General features: G+C 48.2%; 1 protein-coding gene across 4 annotated transcripts in view; it reads right to left on the bottom strand.

Annotated features, from left to right (window-relative positions):
* Positions 1-25,376, bottom strand: part of MAP4K3 (mitogen-activated protein kinase kinase kinase kinase 3) — a 2,398,077-nt gene that overhangs the window by 1,615,652 nt on the left and 757,049 nt on the right. For all 4 annotated transcript variants that reach the window (XM_069606874.1, XM_069606875.1, XM_069606876.1 and 1 more), the window contains exon 8: positions 1,674-1,746. In XM_069606874.1, coding sequence (XP_069462975.1) covers positions 1,674-1,746 — 73 coding nt within the window. The remainder of the gene's footprint in view (positions 1-1,673; positions 1,747-25,376) is intronic.

Below are 25,376 nucleotides of genomic sequence, written 5' to 3'. Positions count from 1 at the left end.
TGCGGAGTACCCGGGAGGTCAAGGGTGTGGGGGGGGGGGGGGAAGGCATATGCGGTTATGCCTTCCCATTGAATCTGCAATGCGTTTCCCAGGGAGCCGGGGCCCAGCCCCTGCCAAGACGCGAACTGATGGCACTTCCTGTTCTTCCAGGAGGCTAATAGATCCACCTGAGGATGGCCGCATGCGTTGAAGACCACCTGTAGCACCTGGCCGTTCAATTGCCATTCATAATTGTCCACTCCCAGCCTGCTGAGTCTGTCTGCTTCCAAGTTTGTCTCCACTGGGAGGTGGACGGGCGTGAGGTAGATGTTTTCCAGGGCCCATTCCCACATGCTGACCGCTAGGCTGAACAGCGCAGGGGACCTGGTACCCCCCTTGCTTGTTGAAATAGTACATGCTGGTGGACCATCATTGATCAAATCTACCAACTTATTGGCAGGTCGTTCACAGTACAAAGCAATCACATGCCCTGATCAAACCTGTGCATTTCCACATCTAAACAGTGTCATAGTTGTTGTACTGGGTCTTGGAGGGCTGGGGGGTGTTTGTTAGGGATACCACTGCTTTCGAGTTATGCAACAATGTAGAACTAAATGACCATGTAATATTGGCAAATTGCTTGTATTGCAAGAGCTAAATGTAGGGGCAGGTTGAGAGATTCTGGCGGTGTGTGGGCCTTTGAGAGGAAAAGGAAAAACAATGACAGCATCTAAACGATGCTTAGCTTCCGCTTTATTTTCTGTGCCTTCTCTTTTCATGGCAGTACTGTTGTTGCTCATGCTGGATGCACTTTGTGGAGTTGGAGTGGTTGATTTTTTAACATTGCAGTTGAAATTGGGAAAGCAATACATATTTAGAATGTTGTCCATTTGACCACACTGTACACATTTTTGCAGAAGAAGAAAAAACACAAAGGGAATTGGTGTACCTGCATATTGTACTCCCTAAAACCAGGCCAATAATCCCAGTAAAGAAACAGGGAATAACAAGGATACATGTCTTCAGACCACCAGCACTGCTTAGGTGTGTTCAGAGCAGTGGCATTAGCAGCACCTTTACACAAAAGTGTTACCTGGTGTGAAGAAGGCCTATATGACAAACATGATTCTTTTCACATATGGGAATTGCTAACTACAACATGTTTCCACTACAGGAAAAATATCTACATGCCTGCTTTGAAAAAAAAAAAAGTACTTGACATAAGCCGGAATGAGAGCTATGTTTTTACTCTCTAAAATCCTTTACTTCCTAAAATAGGGAGCAACACACTGTTCCATTAACATTCTTTTCAGGATGCTTGAAAACTACAGCCTATATTCCAACTTGCAAACTGCTTGGTTTGCCAGTAAATTGTCACTGTTAATTGTCAGTATCTTGCTCAGAACCGCCCCATCCTGCTCCCCCCCCCCCCCAAACTACCACCTCTTACTGATCTGAGCCAGTAAATAGATATGGTATTGTGCTTCACCGTGTACATTGAACTTTAAACAGTTACAATATTTATTTCACTGCTTCCATTCAGTACCTTTTGCTTCTCACAACAGTATCAATGGGGGGGAGGGGTTAGTTTCTCACATCAAGTTATATGACCTTGTTTAAGATCTTTACCACTGTAAGATAGCATAGGTGTGCAGCAGTTTACATAACAAAGTCAAGTAAGATACAAATATTACCAATAAGGCGTTCCAATGAATGACTTCCTTTTGGCTATGGTTGCAGTAATCTGGGCAGAAACACCAAAATCGGCTAACATTTGAAAAGAAAAAAACACAAAAATAAAATTAGTTTTAGAGAACAAACATGAAATACGTCCCACAAATGATAATAAACAGCATAAATCGTTCAATCCGTTTACAAAGAGCAGCATGAAAATGCAAAAAAGGGCAGTGTCATCTGAATTGCAACCTTTAGAGTTTAAAGGATTTCTACTAGCATGGTCAACCAACAAGTAAGTGCTAAATTGGAGATAGTGACAGTTTTCTCCGCATCCATTGTGCTAAACTTGGAATCAAGCCAATATCTACTCTATCATGTCATTTGGTGCTAAGCCAAGGAAATCATGAAGCTGATCAAATTCAAATTGTTTCAATTATCTTGGACCATTACTGCCCATGAGAATTGGATAATTGCCACACAACTTTACCATTATTCCCACAAATGCACATATTATCTAAGCAAGATAGAGCATACTCTTTAAGGCCGTCCCTAAGGGGTGTGGCGTGATGGAGTAAGGAAGCTGACATGGTGGTAGGGCTATAGACTAATTAAAATAAAGAAAATAACCTCCCTCTCCCTATTTCTAGAGGGGTTTTCCTTACCTCAACAGAGTAACTCGGTGTGCTCGTCTGAATGCAAGCCAAAAGAAACCAATATACTGGCGCCTGTCGAAACCAAGTGCTCTATTCCTACCAGATATGGGTTGTTTGACCTAAAAAAACAGATCTCCTGCCATTTGGCCTAATTTCTTTGACTTCTTTGACCTAACTTTTACCTACTGCGGAGGGAGACCCCCGCAAGCACCCCCTAATGCGGGGGAGACCCCCACACCCTCCCCTGACTTTCCCCCACCTCAACCTATTCCCTTACCACACCCAACAACTATTATTTTATTAAAGTGCACCATTTGGCATACCAAATTAGGTCAAAAAGATGCGATCAAATGGGAGTAGGTCAAGTTGGCATTAGGTCAACTATGCCAATACCATCTCTACCACTAACAAATAAACCAAGAAAAGGGTTAAATGAACTTCTTATCCAAGCAACCAGGAACATGGCTCCCTTCTCCTGGTGAAACACTCCAGTCTTAGTCTGACTTCACAGCAGTCTCTTGCAACAGACTCCAATTTACCAAATACACCTAGACCATGAGAATGACACCCTTCTCCTAGCCTGTCTTGAAGAGTTTGAGACCGTCTCTTGATAGTTTGTTTTTCAAGTTTTAAGTCGTCTCTTCACCTCCTCCCTAGGATTTGTAAACAGAATGAAGTCTATCACTTCTTATTGTTGGCACTTTATCAGGAATTTTTAGGTTAACAAAATACGATTAAACCAGGAGAATGACTCCCTTCTCCTGATCTATCTGAAAGAGTTTTGTAGACTATCCCAGCATTGTCCTTCGCACAAGTATTCAGAAGTCTCTTTACTTCATTCCAAGGATTTGTGAACAATGGCGTTAGGGCTTTATCCACTCTTTATTGCTGATACTTGATCAGGACCTCTTCTATATTGACTATAGGGGAGATTACTCCCAGCCAGTTCTTTGTCCTTTTGGTATTTTTCACTTATGCCGAGTTGCCCACTTTGACAAGGGAGTTCACGTCAGATGAATATTTGACTGTTTTCTGGTTATCACTATTGTGACAAGCGAGATCATGCCCAAGGAATACTTTGCTGTTGGTGCTCTGGATATCACTCCTGTGACGAGGGAGATCACTCCTGAGGAATGCTTGACTAATTGGGCTCTCTGGATTCCACCATGCTTTCCTGCAGCTACCGTTACCTGCATCATTACTGGGGAGTGCTATCGCTTCTTCCCAGGGTCTCGGTCCCTGTTAGTTCTGCACACGCTCAGCGCGTCTTCCTGCTTTCCTCCTGTCTGTTCTGTGCGACTCCGCTGAGCAGTTGCTGCTGTCTCCACCTCGGAGAGGCCACGCCACCATTGGATTCTTCTTGCTTCTGCAGCGAGTCGGGTTCCCTATGGGTCGCGAAATTCCTTTCGCCCTCTTCTTCAGAGACCAACTGTCTCGATGCTTTGGGCATCACAGGTTTGTATTTCCCAGGCCCTTTAGGTCAGACGCCAGCTTCCCTAGCTGTTCTTCCTTTTCCCGAAAACACGTAGTCCTTCCTCGGTCTTTATACAGCTGGGCCCCCTCCAGCGTAGCACAGCGTCAATGTTTGTTGTCAAAGCGTTTGAAGTTACCTTCATGCCTCCTAGATGCCCCGTTATCACAGCTGTTAGATTGGATTTCTGAACGATGCTCTGGTGGACAGATATTTAGGAGGCCACCTTTTTTAGATGAACAGGGGACCAATTCACGGTAGCTTGCAGAGCAGTCCAGGCTAAATCTCAGGAGGAGCGAGGGTGATCAGTGATCTCCAATGAGCACAGACAGTAAGACGCCAAGAACTAGAATTAGATAGTAGAATATGAAAATATACAATACTCGCGGGCCCCCCACAGACTGCAAAGTTCCATAAAGATTTGTTAAAAAAAAAAAAAAGGTAAGACAAAAATGGTTGCAGCCTACTTCCCATTCGCTTTCGCGAAGACAAACAAGATACATCCTTGCTTAAGCGCACAGCCCAAACCCCTGGACAGATTTGGACCAGGTCCGAAACACTTTGAACACGAAGCGTTCAAAAGCATGCGGCTTGTGGTTATTCAATGCAGTAGTTATTTAAATATTTGCTGGAGAAGGGGGTGCCCCCTTGAAAGATTCTCCATCACGTTGATTGTAGTTGTAATGTATTTTATTACATATATCTCCAGATCTATACTTGCCCTACCGGTCTACTACACTTCTGCCTTCCAACTGCTCAAAAAATAACTCTCAACCTCAACCTTCCACATTCTCTGTACACATTCTGTATTCCATAACTCACCTTATGCAATGCTTGCATATAAGATGTGTATGGAAGGATTGGTCCAAGAAACCCCCCTCCCCTGCAGCCTCTCCCCCTTGTGAAGTCCATGGCTCGTCGGGGGTTCCCCCTGCCACCAGGGCCCAGGTGGCGGGTGGACCACTGGCTGAAGACATTGACCAAACATGCTGTATTAAGCTAGGCCCTGGAAACCATTTTGTTAAATCAAAATGGCATGGGCCCTGTGCACCGCAGAGCGGCCCCCACCCTTGTAGAGTCTCACGTGTCCCTGCGGCCGCAGCTCCCTGGCAGATCCACTGAGAGCCCGTTCCCACGAGCAGACGGGCATGTGCTAGATGCAAACACTAACATTCACCTTCCGCAGTGTATCACTGCCCTCAGCATGACCCGGCCAGCAGAGCCAGGGAGGAAAAGAACTGTAACATGATCCCCCGACATAGGTAGAGACCCCAAATACTAATATGTAACCTGCCTGTGACGAAACTCTACTCTCCAGGACCCTTTTTTGATTAAAACATGTAACCTCCAGGAAGAGGGCAGAATGTGTGTTTATATGGCATTCTGGTTGAAGTACCCACATCCCCGTAGCTATGCGCAAATGGTAAAAGTATCCCGGGGTTTTCATGTTATATGTTTCGCCGCGAGGAATGCACCCAAAGGTCCCATGCCATAACTGAACAAATGCTGCTAGAGTGCAAAGGAAGACACATTCAACCCCATTGGGAGCTCATGTAAATGGTGCACGAAACTGCACAATATGTATTTGAATGTCCAACCTCACCATGTGTCACTGCCATCAGTCTCATCGGCCAGTTGTTCCTGCGTGCTCCACCAACCTTACTACTACCTCGCTTACCGTGCATGTATAGAAATGTAACAAAATGTTGTGGTTGTTAAATACTTAACATATAGTTATTAATTTCAAAATGGGTATAGGTAACACATTTGAAATGGCCATGTAAAAGGCACTAACAATGTAGAAAACATAAGCTTTGAAAAGACTCAATGAGTATTGTACATTATATGAATGTTTATGCCTCTTCCACATAATCTGCAACGCACAAAGAAAATACCATTGTGGGCATATCCAAGGCCATTTCCCCTTCCTCCCCATTGAAGCCTGCCAGACGGAAAGCAGAGGCCTGTGCTGCTCTGCTTCAACTCCCCCAATTCGGCTGGAGCCGCTTCAAACATTCACGTTCCCCCGCAGCTCCCAGGCCCGAAGGCGCCCTTTCTTAGGCTCCACGACCCACCAGCTCACCCCAGGTTAATGGCCCTTGTAAAATTAGGACACCCAATATTATAGCAACACTGTAGGAACACATTCATAATGACATCTAACGAGACATGATAACTTGGACAGCTCGTCCCTTGCCCTGAGACCCAACCTCGCGACCTATGATACCCGGTCAACAGGACGATGGTAACCATGTATTGAAGTATCACCAAAAGACCCCACTCTAGGTGCATTCCTCCTGTGTTGCATTAACCTGTAGAATAACCTATTGGAAGATAATATTGCAATATTGAATGAATGCGGTGTGCGTGGCCTTAGGGCAGAAAGCCAAGAAAGACTTTCATCACTGACACTGGTCAAGGCTGGCACAACACCACCGCCCGGATGAGCCCAGCTGACCTGCCCGGCCCGGCCCACGTGGGTAACCAGTGACGTCCACCTACCACGGCAAACCACATCACAGCTGCACCTATAGTTATTCGTCGCCACCCAATCCCCACAAACTTGTGCCCCCTATAGTTTGCAGGTTCTTATGACGCATTTTGTAAATATATACGCCTGTCTTTGCTATTGTCAGACAGAGCGCTCTCTGAGTTTGCAGAGTCCTTTGCATGCCCTATTCTGACTTATATAAACTCCCATTAAGCTCACCCGCACTTTGTCTTAGCCTTATTCCCATCTGGGGAGAGTCCATTATTGTCTCTCACAGTGGGGAGGATTGGGCTATCTGGGGACGCTCGCCTTCAGATGCTACACATCTCCCTTCTTTAATATTTCAACAAAGACATTTGCAACTATATTAATTCTAACACTAACAAAATCGACCAGACGTATACATGAGAAATATACAATATTAAGTAAACAAAATGGTGGATTTCCTAGTTGACTTTTTTTGTTAACTAATGGCACATTCGTAAACATGAACAGTAGGTCCAATTTTGGACAGTTTTAACTAATTAATGTTTTACAGACATAACACAATTCACATAAGAAAGTTATATGTGCGGATAACTAACCTTTTGCTTTTGAGTAGGTATACTATTAATTCACATAGTCTCTTAAAAATGAAGGCCTTCCACATTTCATGATAAGTGACACTTTCTTTTGAACACTTTTTTGATCCTCTCCACACAGTCTACAACTTTTTAGTCTTCAATTTTCTTTACGAGTAATTCATTCACTATCTCCCTTCCTCTGAACATTCTCTTTATTTCTTGAAGATCCTCATTCATTTCAGCATATCTACATACCTGATTTGCATCCAAAACTTTGCCATCTGTAAGTCTTACAGCACCATGCATTTTTCCACTTCTCTAATAGGTTTTGATCATCTAGAACCTCTACTACTTTTATTGAAAGGGCACTTAATACGCACCGGCTCTCCTTCTTGAATAGGTATTTCTTTTGCTGCCTTCCTAATGTCAAAGCTTTCTTTGTTAAGAATGTGTTTATCTTGAATCTTTTCCTTCACAGGGTTCATGTCAATCTTTTTCTGACAAGCTATGCTCAACCAACCTGGGCACACTCTAGTATTGGGCTTTCTCCCACGTAACATCTCAAAATGAGAAACTCGCATGGTAACATGATGGGTAAATCTATAGGCAACCACTGTATCCTCTGCAGCCTTTCTCCAATCAGATCCTTCTGACAAAGCTACCGTAATGCTATTTTTGATAACTCTGTTCAATCTCTCCACTATTGTGTTTGTCTCTGGATGGTAGACCAAACTGGTCTTGTGCTCAATACCATTGGCTTTTAGAAAATCTTTCATCTCCTCAGGCACAAATTGCACACCATTGTCTGTTAACATGGAAGTGAGATATCCTTCTCTTCTAAAAATGTTATCAAGGAATTCAATCACATTTTGTGCACACACATTTTTTACCCGAGTAAGTTCTACCCAATAGGATAGCATGTCGACTAGAATATGCCATACCGCCAAACTCCTTGACATGTGACTTGGCCTACAATATACAACCCCACTCTCCCCCAAAGCATAGAAGGGATGGACATGAGTCATCGGCTCAACTCCAGCAACACATCCTTTAGCTGCGTTCTCACAAAAGGCACCCTGCCCAGCCTCTGCACTTGTATATCTATTGCTGGCCACCAGTAATCTTGTCTAATTAGCTGTCTGGTCTTGGTCTTGGTCCTCCCCTGATGACCTTCATGCGCCACGTCTAATATTTTCTGTCTTACTCCTGCTGGAGGAATAATTTTGTCTCCTCTTAAAATCATCCCATCCCTCACGAGCAGCTCATCAAATACATTCCTAAATGGATAAGGTATGGTTCCTCTCCTTATTTCAGAACTCTTCATACCTACCTCTAACCTTTCTTTCACATGTCTCAAGTCATGGTCAACTAACATTGCATCATACCACTAATTTTCAGATACAGCCTCCTGACTAACATTGAGAACTTGTTCATCTTTATCTCCTTCACCGTCATCCTCTAACAACACTGGTCAGACTGGACGAGCAATCTGCTACCTTATTTTTAATGCCTGGCAAATAGTGAACATCCAAATTATAGCCCTGTAAATTTGCCGAACCATTCCCTAATCCTTGATGACTGTCTAGACCTTTTGTAGTTAAAATCTCCCTCAAAAGGTTTGTGATCAGAAGGTGAACTTGACACCCCATAAGAAAGGCAGGGCAGACATTTTTCTATCGCCCACTTTATTGCCAGCAATTATTTTTCTATGGTAGAGTAATTCCTTTCAGCCGTTCACTCTAGATGCAAACGCTATGGTAACTTCTTTACTAACATCCTTTTGAGAAAAAACAGCTCCTAACCCATGGGTACTGGCATCCGTAGTTAAAACGCTGTCTTTGCTGAGATCAAAATTAATCCATGTGGGGGCCTTTGTTAAAGCATTTTTGATTTTCTGGAATTCTCTCTCATATTCCTCACTCTAGACACATTTTTCTCCCTTTTTTACCAGACTTCTCATGTGGAATGATTTGTCTGCTAACCTAGGCACAAACTTATAATACTCTGCAATCTTCAAGAAAGCTATTACTTGGTGGCCAGCAAGCGACCGATGGAGACGTGAGCCCGCACTGCTCCCGTGCCGCCAGCCGAATCCTGTCAACATCCTGCCTCTTTTTGCTAGCAGTTGTGCACCTGAGCTGCCTGCTCGAAACAGGAACCGACACGGCACATTCCCGTCTGCTCCCGAGAGAAATCTGTGCCCAGAAACATATTTTTGAGAGCTTCCGAGCGGTAGCTCTGAGCGCCAAACAACCAACAAAGATGGCCGCCATGAACTGTTGATAAGCGGTGGTACTCGTACGCCGCTGACGAGCCCACCCTGTGGTCCGGAGACGCTCCTGAGGAGTGAGAGCGACTGTGCTGCCCCTAAAGACACACGCAGAGAGGAGCGCACGGACCCCGGTGTCGTCTCCTCTGTGGCAGTGGCCGAGCGGAGCCCGGCTCGAGACTCCCCTCCTCCCCTCCGCCGTGGATCCTACCGGTTAGCGGCACGCCCGCGGGAGGTGGTGCTGAGTTGGAGTATCCTCAACTGCGGCTGCACGGGGTGGCCTCCCTCCTGTGCCCTGGTGCCGGCGCCGTACCGACGACAGCGGCTCACTGGGAGCCGGAGCGGCAACGCGGGTGCTCCGTGCGGCGTCGAACGCCTGGTGCGCCCTCGGGGCGGCCCGCCTCGGCTCCCCGGAGGTTGGCGGCAGCGCTGAAGTGGCGGTAAGGAGTGGGAGAGGCGAGAGCTGGGTGCCTAATCCCCCAGCACAACACTTTTTGACTCCATAGAGACACACTCTGAACTTCGGATGTAAAGACTGCACCGCGACTGGGTCTCTGCCTGTAAACATACGTGCATTTTAATCCAAGCACAGCCCCATGCCCTGCTGGGGAAATATGTTGATAAGTAAAGATAACAAGTCATAGCGAACAAATTTACCCAGATAGACTTGTAATCAGCACACTTTGCCAGACGTGCCCTGTGTGAGCATTGGTTGTGAACCCCTCCCCCCTTTGTCTCTACTGTACTGCTGCCGATGTCATACTTAGCCCGGCTAGGCATGCCCCACCGATGCCTCTGAACGGGCTCTGAGCACAATTACGTAATACTACGTGCTGCATCGGCTGTACCTCCTATACAAAGACGGCGCACGGAATCCAGTGCCCACGCCAAATCGGGACCCATTAGTGGGCTGCTTCTCCTCCAATCGAGCCCAGACGGGGGCCCACGGTCTAGAGGGTTTCCTCTCCCAGAGCTGCAGAGACTCACCAATCAGATACCTAGCGCGGCTCACGTTCATATAGATACGAGGGGGCCAATCCCAGAACTCTCTCCCTTCCTCCAATAACTCCTGCTTTTCTGGCCCACCGGGCATTTCCCTTCGGAAGCATCCTTATTCTTCGTGGTCACCCTGCCAGTCTACCAATAATGGGGAAAGATAAACCCCGAAAGACCTTCACGCAAAGCAGGAATGAGCATTACGTGTCAACGCCTATACCTCGCTCCCCGGAACGACCGCTGCTGCACGATATAGACTACAGGGACGAGAATATCTCCCTCAGAGACATCATGAACGCCATCGCCAGTTCTAGGACTTCCATGGAAAAGAAAATGGACAGTATCGGTGCAGACGTATCCTTGCTAAGGCACGACCTACAGAAGCGGACTTCACGCACGGGAGAGGCTGAGATGAGGATATCCGAAACCCAAGACAATCTCCGTGGGGTGAATAGACAGTTGTCCAGCATGGCAGCTCACATAAAACTCCTGGAAACAAGAGCTGATGATAGCGAAGGTAGATCAAGGCGCAACAATGTCCGCCTACTTGGTCTCCCAGAAAAAACAGGAGATTGCATGGAACTATTCCTTGAGAACTGGCTCGCGGACATTTACGAACCACAGTCCTTCTCCAAGTTTTTTTCCATTGAGCGAGCCCACCGCATCCCTACTGGCAAGATGGCTCCAGGGCCACCGCCACGAACAGTCATCGCACGGTTCCTAAACTATAGAGATACATTACTTCAATTAGTGAGATCCAAAGGAACCATTACATACAATGGATCAAGAATTGCTTTCTTCCCCGAGTTCACCCGAGAAGTACAGAAGGCACGCCAATCTTTCGATCCCCTCAAGAAACGTCTGCAATCAATGGGTGTTAAATACGGCCTGATCTTCCCCACCCAACTTACAATATTTCATAAAAATACAACGGTGCATTTCACTGATCCTAAGGAGGCATGGGGCTGGGCTGAGAGGCACGTAGAAGGCGACTGGCGCACCGCGGGATGAGGGAGAGGAGAACGGACTAGACCGCATCCTGAGTGGCCTCCAGACCTGGGTCCACAACAGCAACAACTGAATGAGAACCCACAGCAGGCTGAGGACTAAAACAAGAAAACTTCATCAGCCAATCAGAGCACTAATACAGTATTGCACGTGAGCTACGCTGCACCCTGCAAGAGAGGAAATCAAAGCTACATAGGCTGGTGGTCACCCAAATAGCGGGTCCCCCCCCCGCAGACCTAAGAGACTACCCGAACCATTGCAAGCAGAGATCCGCTTAACTGCCCTGAGGTACTCTCCACACCATACTGCCGACACACGGGCACTCCAGAGTGGGATTGACTCGAGGCAATCAGATGAGGATTGAGTTAAACTGTTAAGAAGTTAGCACTGGGACGACAGATGCTTCAGTTAGGGATGGAGTATAGGGAGGGGGGAGTTGGCCATTTTGTATTTGTTCAATGTTTCGCATACATAGATATCATCTGCATTCCGAATGGAGCAAGGGGAACAGATATACAGTGTGCGCGGCCAGAGGCGCATATCTGCGAGGATAAACTCTGTGTAGTCAATGGCAGCTGAGACCGCTGCAACCCAAAGCAAGCTTAAATTGATGGCCTGGAATGTGAACGGGCTGGGTACCAGCATCAAGAGACAACTGGTTCTGCAACATCTAAATAGACATTCCCCAGATATAGCCTTTCTAACCGAAACACATCTGGCTGGAAACGTATGTAAATTCTTTCACAGATCAAATTTCCGCACTGCCGTACATGCTGACTTTTCCATGGGTGCGAGAGGAGTGCTTATCCTAATTCACAAAAGGCTCCCGCTGGTGATCACGCACACTGTCCAAGATGGAGGCGGTCGATATATATACATCCAGGCAACTCTACGGAACCAAACACTTGCACTCTTGGCAATATATTCCCCGCCAACTCTCCTCAATGACCTACTAAATGAAATTACCCCCATCCTGGCAGCTAACCCTGCAGATACCTGGGTGCTAGGGGAAGACTTCAACGAGGTCATGGATAACACCCTCGACTGTACACATCTGCGAGCCAGGAACCCGTCCACCACGACCAAACTGGCCTCCTTTGCATCAGCATTAGGCCTATGTGATGCGTGGAGGGCCCTTCATGCTGACACCAAGACAGTACTCCTTCCACTCTGGGGCCCACTCCTCGATGTCAACGTTAGATTACTTCTTCTTACCACACCAAATCAGTCATAAAATAAGCAACGCATCCTTCCTGCCACGTGGAATCTCCGACCATTCTCCACTGTTGCTTGAGCTAGAGACGGAAAGACCACGTCCTCCGCCTGCGTGGAGGTTAAACCCCTTCTATTTGGGCTTCCCGGAATTTCGAGAACTGTTGGAGACAGCCACCGCCAACTACTTTGAGCTCAATGCAGATTCAGTGAATGATTCCAGCACTTTGTGGGAGGCGTACAAACCGGTCTTACGCGGAGAAATCAAGTCATGACATCCCATAAGAAGAAGGAGCATCGTAAGAAAATTATCGACATCGAAAGCGAAGTCTGGTCCAAAGAGTCGAAACACATTGCCAGCGACACCCCGGAGACGAACAGAGCTTTAATACAGGCACAGAAGAAGCTGCATAATCTATCCCTGGATTGCGCCCAAAAAGCACATGCGGCGATGAGAGCATGCATATACGAAACGGGAGACAAGGCGGGCAAAATGCTCGCGTGGCTTGAAAAACGTGACGAAGGCCAACAGAAGGTGAAATGCATTAGATCCCTGAGTGCACACCTACTTCACACTGATGCTGAGTTTGCAGACCAGTTCGCTGAATTTTATGAGAATCTTTATAAACCCCCCCGCCAATGTCATAGACTGCGCCATATTAACCGATATTGTTCTTCCAACACTCACCACAGAACAAGCCTCTGCTCTAGACAACAAAATAACTACTGATGAAATATCGATCGCCATTGTACAGCTCCAGGCAGGCAAGACCCCAGGCCCGAACGGGTTCCCACTTGACATCTGGAAAAAGCTTAACCACCTAGATATCCCAGTTTACTTACTCAATATGTTTGAACATTCCCTAAAAATCGGCGAACTTCCACCAGACCTCCGTAAAGCCACCATTATAGTAATCCCCAAAAAAGATAAGCCCCCAGAGGAATGCACATCTTATCGACCCATATCCCTTATTAATAGTGAAGCCAAAATACTAGCCAAAATATTAGCCAATAGATTACAAGCAGTCATCACGTCATTGATACATTCAGATCAATGCGGCTTTATGCCCCAAAGGTCGACCAGAATGAACATTCGTAGGCTACACCTGGCGCTGGAGAGAGCACCGACCCTGCCCCAATCACTAGCTTTACTGGCCGTAGACTTCGAAAAAGCATTCGACTCAGTCCACTGGGAAGCGCTATGGGCCATAATGCGCAGGATGCATTTTGGGGAATCATTCATAAAGTGGGTACAACTCTTATATAACAAGCCTGTAGCAGAGGTTAAAGTAAATGGGTGGTCATCCTGCACCTTCCGCTTAGGGAAGGGAACCAGACAAGGCTGCCCGCTCTCGGCGATGGTATTGGCGTTGGTTATAGAACCATTGGCAGTCCTATTGCGAAATGCTACTACGTGGTGTGGCTTCAAATGGGCATCAAATTGGGAGGATAGAGTATCCCTCTATGCAGACGATCTGCTAGTATACCTGGGCGACCCAGCGACATCCTGCTCTGTAGTCACCCAAATTCTAATTGAATATGGCACCTTTAGCGGACTTAAGGTAAACTGGTCTAAATCTGTCCTGTTTCCGATAAAAGACGTAGACTGCATACCGGCGTCAGGTTCCACATATAGGGTTGAAAACACGCAATTTCGCTACTTGGGCATTCATATCACTAACGGCCTAGACAGTTATGTAAAACAGAATCTGCACCCACTTGTTAAAAGATACGAGCAAGATGCGGCCCACTGGCATACATTACCACTGACTCTGCTAGGCTGGGCGGCACTTTTCAAAATGCTGGCCCTACCTCCATTCCTATATATGTCCTCCAGAACGCCCCCTCCATATCCCAACAGCAGAGTTCCGCAGACTAGACGATATAACACGTACACTCTTGTGGGGTGGGAAACGTCTGAGAATTGCACTCAAAACCTTCCAACGCTCAGTTTGGGAAGGGGGAATAGGGCTCGCGAACATACAGATCTATTACTGGGCTACACAGATGTCAACCGTTAATGACATATTGCATGGCGACCCGACAATTCCTCACATAAGAGCTGAACTAGCTGCGAGGCATGGCATGTCCCCGATTGAGAGTCTCTACTCAGACAGTCTCGCTCATCCGTAAACACGATAGTGGCACACAACCCTGATATGGAAAGAAGTACACAAATACCTAGAATGGGATAACAAAGTCACCCCACTACAACCCATATGGAACAATGCTCACCTCCCAAAGCTAATCAATCTCCAGAAGTGGCCCAGTTGGATTACTGCTGGGATACACTTAATCCAACAAATAATCGTGGACGATCGATTGATGCAGTTTCCCGAGCTTGTAGCAGCACACAACCTCCCTGAATACAAGCTCTACCACTATGGGCAACTACAACATGCAATCACTCTGCATAGGGCCCAGCTGGCAGATATGCCGGAATGCACATCTATATAAAGGAATATTGTTATTGACAGTGTAACCAACAAAGTCACGTCCACCATGTATTATGCTATTTCCTCATTTGCCACGAAGGAACTTCCGTCTCTGAAAATGAAATGGGAAAGTGATATAGGTCCCATAGAACCTGAAGACTGGATTGCGGCGCTGATGTATCCTAGAGAGTGTGCGATCTCGGCTCGTATAAGACTTGTTCAACTCAAAATACTTCATAGGATATATTATCCCCGTGTAGCCCTATGTAACTGGGGCACAGCATCTGACCCTAGATGCTTGCGCTGCAAGCAAGAAGAAGGTTCCTTCTACCACATTCTCTGGCAGTGTGCACGTATACATAGCTTCTGGCATAAATGCAGTGCGAGACTGTCCAAGGTCATATGTCGTCCAATCCCGACAGAACCCAGACTCCTCTTACTAGGCATCGTCGACACAGTGGATCTATCACGCTTTGAAAAACTACTGGTCTCGACTGCCACAGGAATTGCCAAAAGGAACATTGCGCAGCTGTGGGGCTCAGAATACACCCCGAAGTATGATCATTGGATAACAGACGTGGATATGGCCATCCTTATGGAACGCAGAGTTTATCAAGCTAGAGGATGTCCGGGCAAAGCAGATAAGATATGGGGAAAATGGGAACAGACGCCATGAATCTGCCGTAAGGTGGTCACAGCGCACTGTATGGCACATCTGCGAAAATGTGTGTACCTGAAGAAATTTTCAGAGACAGCTTGTGTAACACCAACCATCACAACGACTAGTGGTCCTTACTGTGTATGGGCTTCGTAGTATGTGTGTCCCCATGATTGCCTACTTTAAGACTGTTCCCAAGATTTCCTCTCGAACTGCTCCACCATCTGTATGCACACTCTTTATGGTTGTAGTTTGTATGTTATTGTACGATTGCACAAAATGTAATAAAATGTGTTATTAAAAAAAAAAGAAAGCTATTACTTGCTCTTTAAGCGACAGACTCATTCATAATATTGTTTATCAAATCAGATTTCAGTTGAATGCCTGTCTCAGATATTGTGTCCCCTAAATACTGGATACTCATTTTATTGAATTTGCATTTATCTCTGCTCAATATCAGACCTGTTTTCATAAAAATGTCCAACACTTTCCTCAATCTATCATCAGGCTCTTTGCTGTCCTTCCCATACACCAACACATCATCCTGAAAATACTAAACTCCATCCATGTCTTCAAACAGTTGATACATAATCCTTTGGAATACAATATCAGTCCAAATGCCATTCCTTTACATTGAAATAGACCGTCTGGAGTGATAAGGAATACATTACTCACCGTAATCATATTTCTGGTGCTTGCTTCTGCTTAGATTCACATGCTATGCATAGGCTGACCTCTAGTGGAAGCTGCAGAGTATTAGAGTTGTTTTCGAAATTCGAAAAGGGACGTCGACAGGGCGTGCCGGTAATACTATCCCTAGTGTGACGTCCGCTGTACCCATGATCCCTCACACGTCGAGGTCCCTCAGATTGTTTTTCTTCTCACATGAGGTAGCATGAGTGTCATGCGAGTACAGTTGTATCCAAGCAGATATATGTAGAAGCTCATAACATCTATGCACCTTCTCTCAGGGGAGCAACAGTGGGTGCATGTAAATCTAAGCAGATACAAGCACCAGAAGAACAAGTTACTCTCTTACCTGGTAACGTTCTTTCGATTGGATGGTCCGACGACGTATTTCATATCTATGACAGTAATCACCACAGCTGTGCTGCTTGGGAACATTTTCGGCATCTGCGTCCTACGTCGATGACGTCGATACGCCGTCCTAGAGGGCCTCCATCTAGCCGATGTCACCGGATGTTATAAATAGGACGCATGACGCCCATAGCCTCAGTTGTAGTTTTTTCCCCCCAGAACGTGTGACACCAAGCCACTGCCAGTATGACCACAGAAAGCCTTGCCGAAACTTAAGCTGGAATTGCATAAGAAATTCTGTAGCGGGGCAGGTAGGGAGGGAACGATATGGAATACGTCGTCGGACCATCCCATCGAAAGAACGTTACCAGGTAAGAGAGTAACTTGTTCTTCGAAGGGATTGGGTCCTCCAACGTATCCCATATCTATGACAGACTCCCAAAGCAGTACCAACGTATGGAGGGAAAAATAATTTAGAATATAGAAATGTAGAGTGCCCAATCAAATTGCAGAGTACAGGACCGCCTTGCCAAAGGCCAGATCCTGCCCCTGGATAGAATCTAGGAAGTAGTGTCGATAAAATTATGGACCGAAGCCCATGTGGCTGCTTCACAGATATTACGAATAGGAACACCCCTCTGTAGGGCGGTCGAGGCAGACATACCCCTAGTAGAATGGGCCCGTAAGCCAACCGGAGGGTCCTTACCCACCAAGCAGTAACATACAGAAATTGCCAAGATAATCCATCTAGACAAAGTCTGCTTAGTAACAGCTTGTCCCAAACGCCTTCCAGCGCAACCAATAAAGAGCTAATCGTCCACTCCGACCCGGGACATGCGTGAAATGTAGAAACTTAAAGCTCTCCTAGGATCTAACCTATGGAGCTTCGCCTCTTCCTTACCAGGATGTGGAGGAGGATAGAATGCCGGAAGAATAACCTTCTGGCTTAAATGAAATTCCGACACCACCTTCGGAAGAAAGGAAGGACGAACTCTAAGGACAACCCTGTCCTTATGAAACACAGTGAAGGGTGGCTTAACTGAAAGTGCCTGCAACTCACTCACTCTGCGAGCGGAAGTGACCGCAACTAAAAATACAGTTTTAAGGGTTAACAGTCTCAAAGGACAAGAAGGTAAAGGCTCACACAGAGCACCCATAAGGAATTTTAGAACAAGGTTCAAATCCCAAACAGGCACCTGGAAAGCTGACGGCGGAAACACATTAGTGAGTCCTTTGAGAAACTGGGAAATTAAAGGAATTTTGAAATAAGAACACTTATATGGACAGCGCCGCCAGGTAACCTTTAACGGTACCCACTTGCAGGCCCTTGTGGGCTAACCAAAGCAAAAAAGACAGAACCACAGGAATGTCACTTGAAAAAGGATCCACATTCTTAACCCTGCACCAGTCACAGAACTTTCTCCAATGGCAACGGTACAGGGACTTTGTTGCCGGCCGTCTGGCCGAAAGCAACACCTCCATCACATCTTCAGGGAGGTCCCAATCCTTATACCTCAACCTTTCAGAAGCCAAACGTGAAGGTTGAGGGTTCCGACCTCTGGATGAAGAACCCGACCCCCCTCCCATGAGAGCAGATCATCTCGGTAGGGAAGACGACGTGAAGGGCAGATGGCGAAGTCGAGAAGGTCCAGGTACCACTTCCTCCGGGCCCATGCCGGAGCAATGAAGATCATCCGGGAACCAAACCTCCGTAACCTCCGCAGCACTTGCGGGATGACTGGGACTCGAGGAAACGCGTACAGCAGTGGGAAGGGACCACTCCACCACAAACGCGTCTCCTAAGGCTCCTCTTGGAGGAAATTCCCGCGAGCAGAACCTTTCGCACTTCCGGTTGACACTGGTGGCGAAGAGATCCACTTGAGGGGTCCCCCAAAGGGCAAAGATCTCCAGGAGAATTTTCCTGAGCCAGCTCCCACCTGAGAGAGATCGCGCTCTGCCTGCTCAGAGCGTCCGCCGTCTCGTTTTCATCTCCGTCCAGATGACCTGCCGAGATCTAAACTTCCTGCTGGATGGCCCAGAACCAGAGCTGCATCGCCTCCCTGCACAGAGGAAGTTACCCTGCCCTGCCTTTTTGTTGAGGTAGTGCATGGCCACTGTGTTGTCCGTCAGAATCAGGACATTCTTCCCTCGCACAGTCAGCAGAAAAGCCTTCAGGGAAAGCATGACGGCCCTCCACTCCAACAGATTGATATGGAGTCTGGGCTCCAACAGAGACCAACGACAGCTGACGTCTCAACTCGTTGGCATGAGCTCCCCATCCAGTGAGGGATGCATCCGTCACGATCGTCACAACCGGCCAGGGCAGCCAAAATGGAGCCCACCAAAGGTGATCCTGGGCGACCGAGGGCGGCACCTGAACGGGGTCCAACATCCTGCCGGAGGACTGCGACCAATGGAGCTTGAGAGCCCATTGCAGAGATCTCATCCGCAACCTGGCCTCTGGCACCAGAAGAATGCAGGATGCCATGAGGCCGAGGAACCTAAAGAACTCGAACGCTGGGAGACTCTGGGCATGCTGAAACTTGTGCACCATCTGCTGAATGTGATGAGCCCTCACCTGGGGAGGAAAAAACTGCCCCAGGGAAGTGTCGAGCACTGCTCCGATGTACTGGAGCCGCTGAGTTGGCGTCAAGTGGGACTTGTTTAAGTTGAGGGAGAAGCCCAGCTTGTGAAGGGAGTGGCAGGTGACGGAGAGATGATCCAGGACTTGCTCGGGAGAGCGCGCCCTGATCAACCAATCATCCAGGTAGGAGAAAGGCGCCATAGAACTGGTAGGTAGGGGTAGAAGTGAATCCCTCCCAATCCTGAGATACGCTGCCACCACAACGATGAGCTTGGTGAAAACCCTCGGGGCAGAGGTCAATCCGAACGGTAGGACCCAAAACTGAAAGTGCGAGTCGCCAACCGCGAACCTCAGGAACTTTTTGTGCTTGGGATGGATCGGCACATGAAAGTAAGCGTCCTTGAGGTCGAGAGACACCAACCAGTCCTGAAGTTGAAGGGCCTGGAGGACTTGAGAAAGAGTAACCATCTTGAACTTGTCCTTCCTGCGGAGCTTGTTCAAACCGCGCAAGTCCATGATGGGTCTCAATCCCCCGTCTTTCTTCGAAATCAAAAAATAAGGGGAATACCATCCCTTGTTCTTCTCCGCTACAGGCACCAGTTCTATGGCGTCTTTCTCCAGCAAGGACTGAATTTCCTGCGCAAGGAGCAGTTCCGGACTCTTCAAAGAGAGATTCCCTGGTGGATTATCAGGAGGCCTCTGCCGGAAAGGAAGACAGTACCGTGGGCTATGATCTCCAGAACCCACACATCTGAAGTAATGGCACGCCACTCTACAAGATGCTGCGCCAGCCTTCCCCCAACCGGCAAACCATGGACATGGCCTCATGACTGAGCTGAAGCGGCTGCAGCAGTGCCTGAGGGCAAAGAGGCAACTGCCCGAGCAGCCTTGGCACCTCGAGTACCCCGTTTTCCACCTCTGGTACTCCTACGGTGGCTCCTTTGACTTGCAGCTCCTCTCGATTTACTAAAGGACGAGTAATATCGAAAGGAACCTCCCATCCATTGCTGTCCCCTAGGATGAAAAGGCAGAGGTTGGCGAACTGCAGCGCTCAACGACTTTGCTGCAGCTTTGGAGGTCTGCAACCTCTCAAGGCTCTCGTCAGCCTTGCTGCCAAAAAGATGTTCACCATCAAAGGGCATGTTGAGCAGCCGGGCTTGCACATCAGGAGCAAACCCCGACTTCCGCAATCACGCAAACCTGCGTATGACGGTGCTCGCTGCCATGGACCAGCTGACAATCTGCCATGGCCAGACCCGACTGAACGGACTCACACATGGCATCCTTGCCATCCTACACAATAGCAAGAAAACCATCCCGTTCCTCCCCTTCGGGAATATGTTCAGCTGCTAACGAAATACAGTTCCACAGAGTGTGCGTGAAATGTGACAAGGCACACCCAGAGTTGGCTGCCTGTAAAGCCATACCCCCTCAAGAAAACACTTTCTTCGCCCAGCCATCAAAACGCTTGTCGTCCCCATCAGGAGGGATGGTTGAGTATGACGCCTGCTTTGCAGGGACCATAGCCGCCTGCGCCACCAAACTCTCCGGAGTGGGGTGCGTGGTCAAGTAGCAGGGGTCTGTAACGCTCACCTGATATCCACGGGGACGTCACTCAGCCTGTTCTGACCTCTTACAACCGCGAACCCTTCCCTGGAGTCTACTCGACTGGAGACTGGGCCTGAAACACAGGATTGGTAGAGTTTAACTCCCTATTGTCTGTGTGCTTGAACCCCTTCCTCCCCGGGGTCCAACCCTTCCCTTTGATCCACAGCTCACCTTGTTTTCTTGGAAAGTGTGCTCACCGTCCTGCTTTCAGCGCAGGGGCGCGTTGACTGATGCAGGCTCGTTGTTGCCTAGTTACTTCACTGGCAAGAGTCCAACAGTTAAGTATAAGGAGTCTTTTGAACAGTTCTCCAACTTCGTTCCTTTCCTTCCTTAGATGATGGCCGGCGTCCGGGGATGGCGACGTGCTGCTGAGATGAGTAGCGCTGAAGGTGAGTGAGAGCGCGATGCACAATGTGACCCTTCCATATTTGTATTGAACAGAGTTCTTTTTCTTTGTCTTTTAGGTGACGTGACGTTTGCAGCGTGGATGCCGGTTATGAAGAAGAAATGCGGTGAGTAAGCGCGGTTTGCGGCGCCTCTAGATGTTTCCACGCTAACATGGAACGTCTTTTCCCTCTTGCGGGTGGATGAGAAGTTCCAGAGACCGAGTTCCCCCAGAGCTGCTGGGATTCAGATAAGCGTTTGAAGCTCGTACAGTCTTTAAAAATAAGCGAAGATTTGCTGAATGCTTACTAATGCCTTTTTTCTGTTCTTTTCCCTTTTCCTTAGGAAGCAGCGTGCCGGGATGGGAATGACACCGCCGAAGATGTCCGCAGAACAGAAGGAGCGATGGATGGGCAGAAGCGCCGCAAGGTAAGGCTGTTCCTAACTGTGTTCTTGTTCTTGCAGGAGCTGAACGCAGAAGAAAGGTGCAGGCCTACTGGAGACTGATCCGAACACGGTGTCAGGCTGCAGGTGCAGAAAACACAAAGCATGTTTCTCAGCCTGGGCGTGGCTTAAATAGTCTCTGGGTAGCCCAGGTGTCTCTGGGCTGAACCACACCCAAAAGACTAGACTGCACGTGCAGTTCTGGGAACCAAAATATGTGGGGGCATCCATCTTGTCCCCATCAATGCGCTACAAGTCCAATCCCCAATGTTATCCTATGGGAGTGAGTGAGTCTGGTGCCACAAGCGCCAAGTCTGACTCCTTGGTCGAGGATGTCTGTCAGGTCATCCTGCAGAAAATCCACAGGTGGCGCAGACCACCCCAAGTATTCCGTGACCCTCGACATAAGGCGCCGGTACAAGGACTCGGCATGGGTGCCATGCTCAGGCCTATAGAACTCCACCTCCGGAGAGGTGTCCAGCCCACTGGCATCGTGCAGCGACTGACGCAGGTCTTCAATTTGGCTATGACCAGAAAAAATCTCGTCAGGCACCTCCTCAGGTACCATACCTTCCTCAGACCCCTCATCCCTCTCAGAAATATAATCCAGAGGCTGGGATGAGGGCACAGAAAAAGGGACAAAGAGATTCTTAGCCAGAGCCTTTCTGGGGGGTTCCAACGTGCCACGGGGTACCTCTGACAAAGCAGCCTCGAAAGGCGATAGAGGGTGTCGACGGAATCGGCATCGATCGTGCCGCCGACAGCTTCGACACAGTCCTCTAGGACAGAGCCCCAAGCATGTCCTTCAACAGCCTGGGCGTCGATGGTGTCTACGGCCTCCTTGAAGGCGGAGCCTCGAGAGAGTCCCTCAACGACCTCGGCGCTGAAGGCGTCGATATCTTCCTCAAAAACTTCACAGGCTCCGACGGTCTCAAGGGCGGCGAGGACCGGGACCTGGAACGGGCAGGTCTAGAGCGACCATCCATGTCCAACCGGGACCTCGAAGGCGCCCAGTGATCGCGACGACCGCTCGCGCCCGAAGGCAGACGAGTAACATCTCTAGCAGCTCACGGCCGGCGTCTTTCGACGGCGCGGACAGAACGAAGCCCTGCGACTGAAAAATCGCCATCATCTCCTGCCGGAACAAATCCCATTCCGCAGGAGTGGAATGCTTGCTGGGACATGAAACCCGCCGGCAGGCGGAGTCGTCGGATGAGGACGGGGAAGGCGACCGGTGACAGCGCTTCCGTGAGTGCCTCGAAGAGGCAGAAGAATGGCGGGACCTACTCCTGGACCGAACCCCCCCCACCCCCGGACTTACGCCGACGATGTGGAGAGTCGCCCCTCGAATCGTCCGTCGCAAGTCCAGTGGACAGCGACTTCCAGGGCTTGGCCTCCTTACCCACCGACAGCTACTTCTTACGCTCCCGCAAGGCCTTCGATGTAAACGACTGGCAGTCGACACAGTCATCCGTATCGTGGTCCTCCCCGAGGCACCAGAGGCAAGCGTTGTGCGTGTCCATCAATGACATCTTGGGCCCGCAGACCCGACACTTCTTAAAACCCGACCGTGGGGTGGAAGAAGCCGAAGACATCATAGGTTTACACAAGGAACAGGTTCGAAGAACCGAAAGAACAGAACTCAGTCGAACCGAGGTGCGCCGAGATATCCGAAGCGAACATGTTCGCGGAAATAACGGAACTGAGGCTACGGGCATCGTGCGTCCTACTTATAACATCCGGTGACATCGGCTCGACGGAGGCCCTCGAGGACGGCGTATCGACATAGGACGCAGACGCCAAAAATTTTCCGAAGCAGCACAGCTGTGGTGATTACTGTCATAGATATGGAATACATCGGAGGACCCAATCCCCTCGAAATATGATTACGGTGAGTAATGTATTACTCTGATGCTTGTTTAATCTGCTTAGATCACATGCTATGCATAGATTAGCGAGCAGTGTTATGAGAAGGTGGTGGGTTGTGAGAAGGAGTAGCAGCAAAAAGATGTCTGCGCACATGGGCATTACCCCTTTGGAGAGCTGAGTCTCTGTCGGAAGCAGCTGTCTCATTTTGCGATTGCATTGCGATTCAGTGCGGCTTGATAGAGGACGTACTGACGAGGTACGAGGGTCCATTCCTCTAATTGAATCTAGTGGAAGTGGACGAGTAGGAGACCTCAGTGTTGGAGGCTTCGGTGCTGGTGCCGGGGGGCCGTCTTGGTGTGCTGGGGAGAAACGTAGTTTTCTACAAGTGGTTTTGGAATCGGCTGAGCGGTTCGTAGTAGAGGCAGAGTGTAACCCTGCATGGGTAAGCTCTGCACGCTCTCCACCCTACCTACCCACTCTTACATTGTATTTATACAGCATTCTCTCCCAGTTCTCTTACTCTCGCACTTCTTCTAAACATATGGCCATCTATTGTTGTGGCTGCCGCTCATTGTAAATATTGACTGAGTCTTGGAAGCTCCAGTGGTTGCCCTGAATACGTGGCTTGACTGTCTATCAAACAAAGACAGCTAAATTGTATTTTATTTTGGACTAATGTCACCCGCGGCTGGTTGGGGGACTGCGGGACTTGGATCCTTTGATCGCAGCCAGCTGGAGAGGTTTAAGGTTCGTTTGGAGGAGAGGGTACTTCGTGGACAACGTTGCTCTGCTCCCTTGAAGTCGCTGGATAAGCGAGGGCTTCCCGGCACCGACCCACGGGATTGTGGGGGAGGAGGCTCTTTGACCCCGGTGTGGGTAAACAAGAGGGGAGCCCCTGTTGGGAGCTTGCAGTGTGGGAGCAGAGCCCTTCCGCTTAGTTGGCATTGTCGGAAACGCGTGGTTGCCCTCGCCCCAATTGGTAGCTCGGAACCCGCTAGGTCCTAATGTAGCGAGTTTTCAGTGCTGCGGACATCCCTCAACGTTGATCATCACTGGGCATGTCAAACTACTGAAAGTCTGAAAGCACAGCCAGCAAAGTTGAATAGAAGAGACCCTTTCCCCTTATTTGAGGGGCAATAAATTGAGTGAGGTATTTATACATAATCAAACATGAAATTAAGGAGTTATCACGATGGTGGGAGTTCAACAGAAGGGGAGGGTATAACATCAGAAGAGGTGGTGTTATCAAGTACTGTTGAGCCAACTAATAAGGAAATCAGGTCAGACCTCTACACACCAGGAGTTGGCCTAAAACTCACAGCACAAGTACATAGAGAGGCAACACCCCTCAAACCCACAAAAAACAGACAAGAGAAGAGCATAATGGAAGGGAGGTTTAGAATACACTGTAACAACGAAGAAAATAGCGAAGAAAATAGAACACTTTGGTAAAAAAAAAGTGCAAGTGATGAGGAGATTATATCGCTGACAGACAACACATTGCACTCCAGCTCAAGACTGAGAGACGAAAGGGGTGAAATCGATATTGCACCACCCGCAATGTCAGGACTGAATACAAGTGAACTGATTCTGGAAAAACAGAGTGTGCAGTTCTGATAAGAATCACAAGTCGACCCTATTCGGTAATGAAGAAAGTTTGAAAGGTCAGCAACCATGTCTAGAAATGAACAATCCCTATCCTAAGGAAACTCAAGATCGAGTCAATCAAGTAAATAAAAATACACTCCCTGCATTAAATTATGTCTTGAGCTCCTTGGTCTCAGTATTCGAACTGTTACAAGGACAGGCACCCTCCCAGAAATTACAAAGGAGATGGCAAACCTGGATGGGGCACTAGTGGGTTGTAATAATGTACTAAATACAAATGTTCTCCAGGGTTTACAAGAGTTGAGACTAGAATGTACTAAACAAGATATGGACCTATCAGCGGTACATCAATCTCTTGCAGCACGGAAAAAGTATGAGGAGACAGACCTCAAGGTAAAACAGGATATTGTGCTGCAACTCCAAACCTTG

This window comes from Ambystoma mexicanum, chromosome 4p (assembly GCF_040938575.1).
Source record: "Ambystoma mexicanum isolate Mex_15411 chromosome 4p, UKY_AmexF1_1, whole genome shotgun sequence".
NCBI classification, from domain to species: Eukaryota; Metazoa; Chordata; class Amphibia; order Caudata; family Ambystomatidae; genus Ambystoma; species Ambystoma mexicanum.
This window is presented reverse-complemented; position numbering and strand designations above follow the sequence as displayed.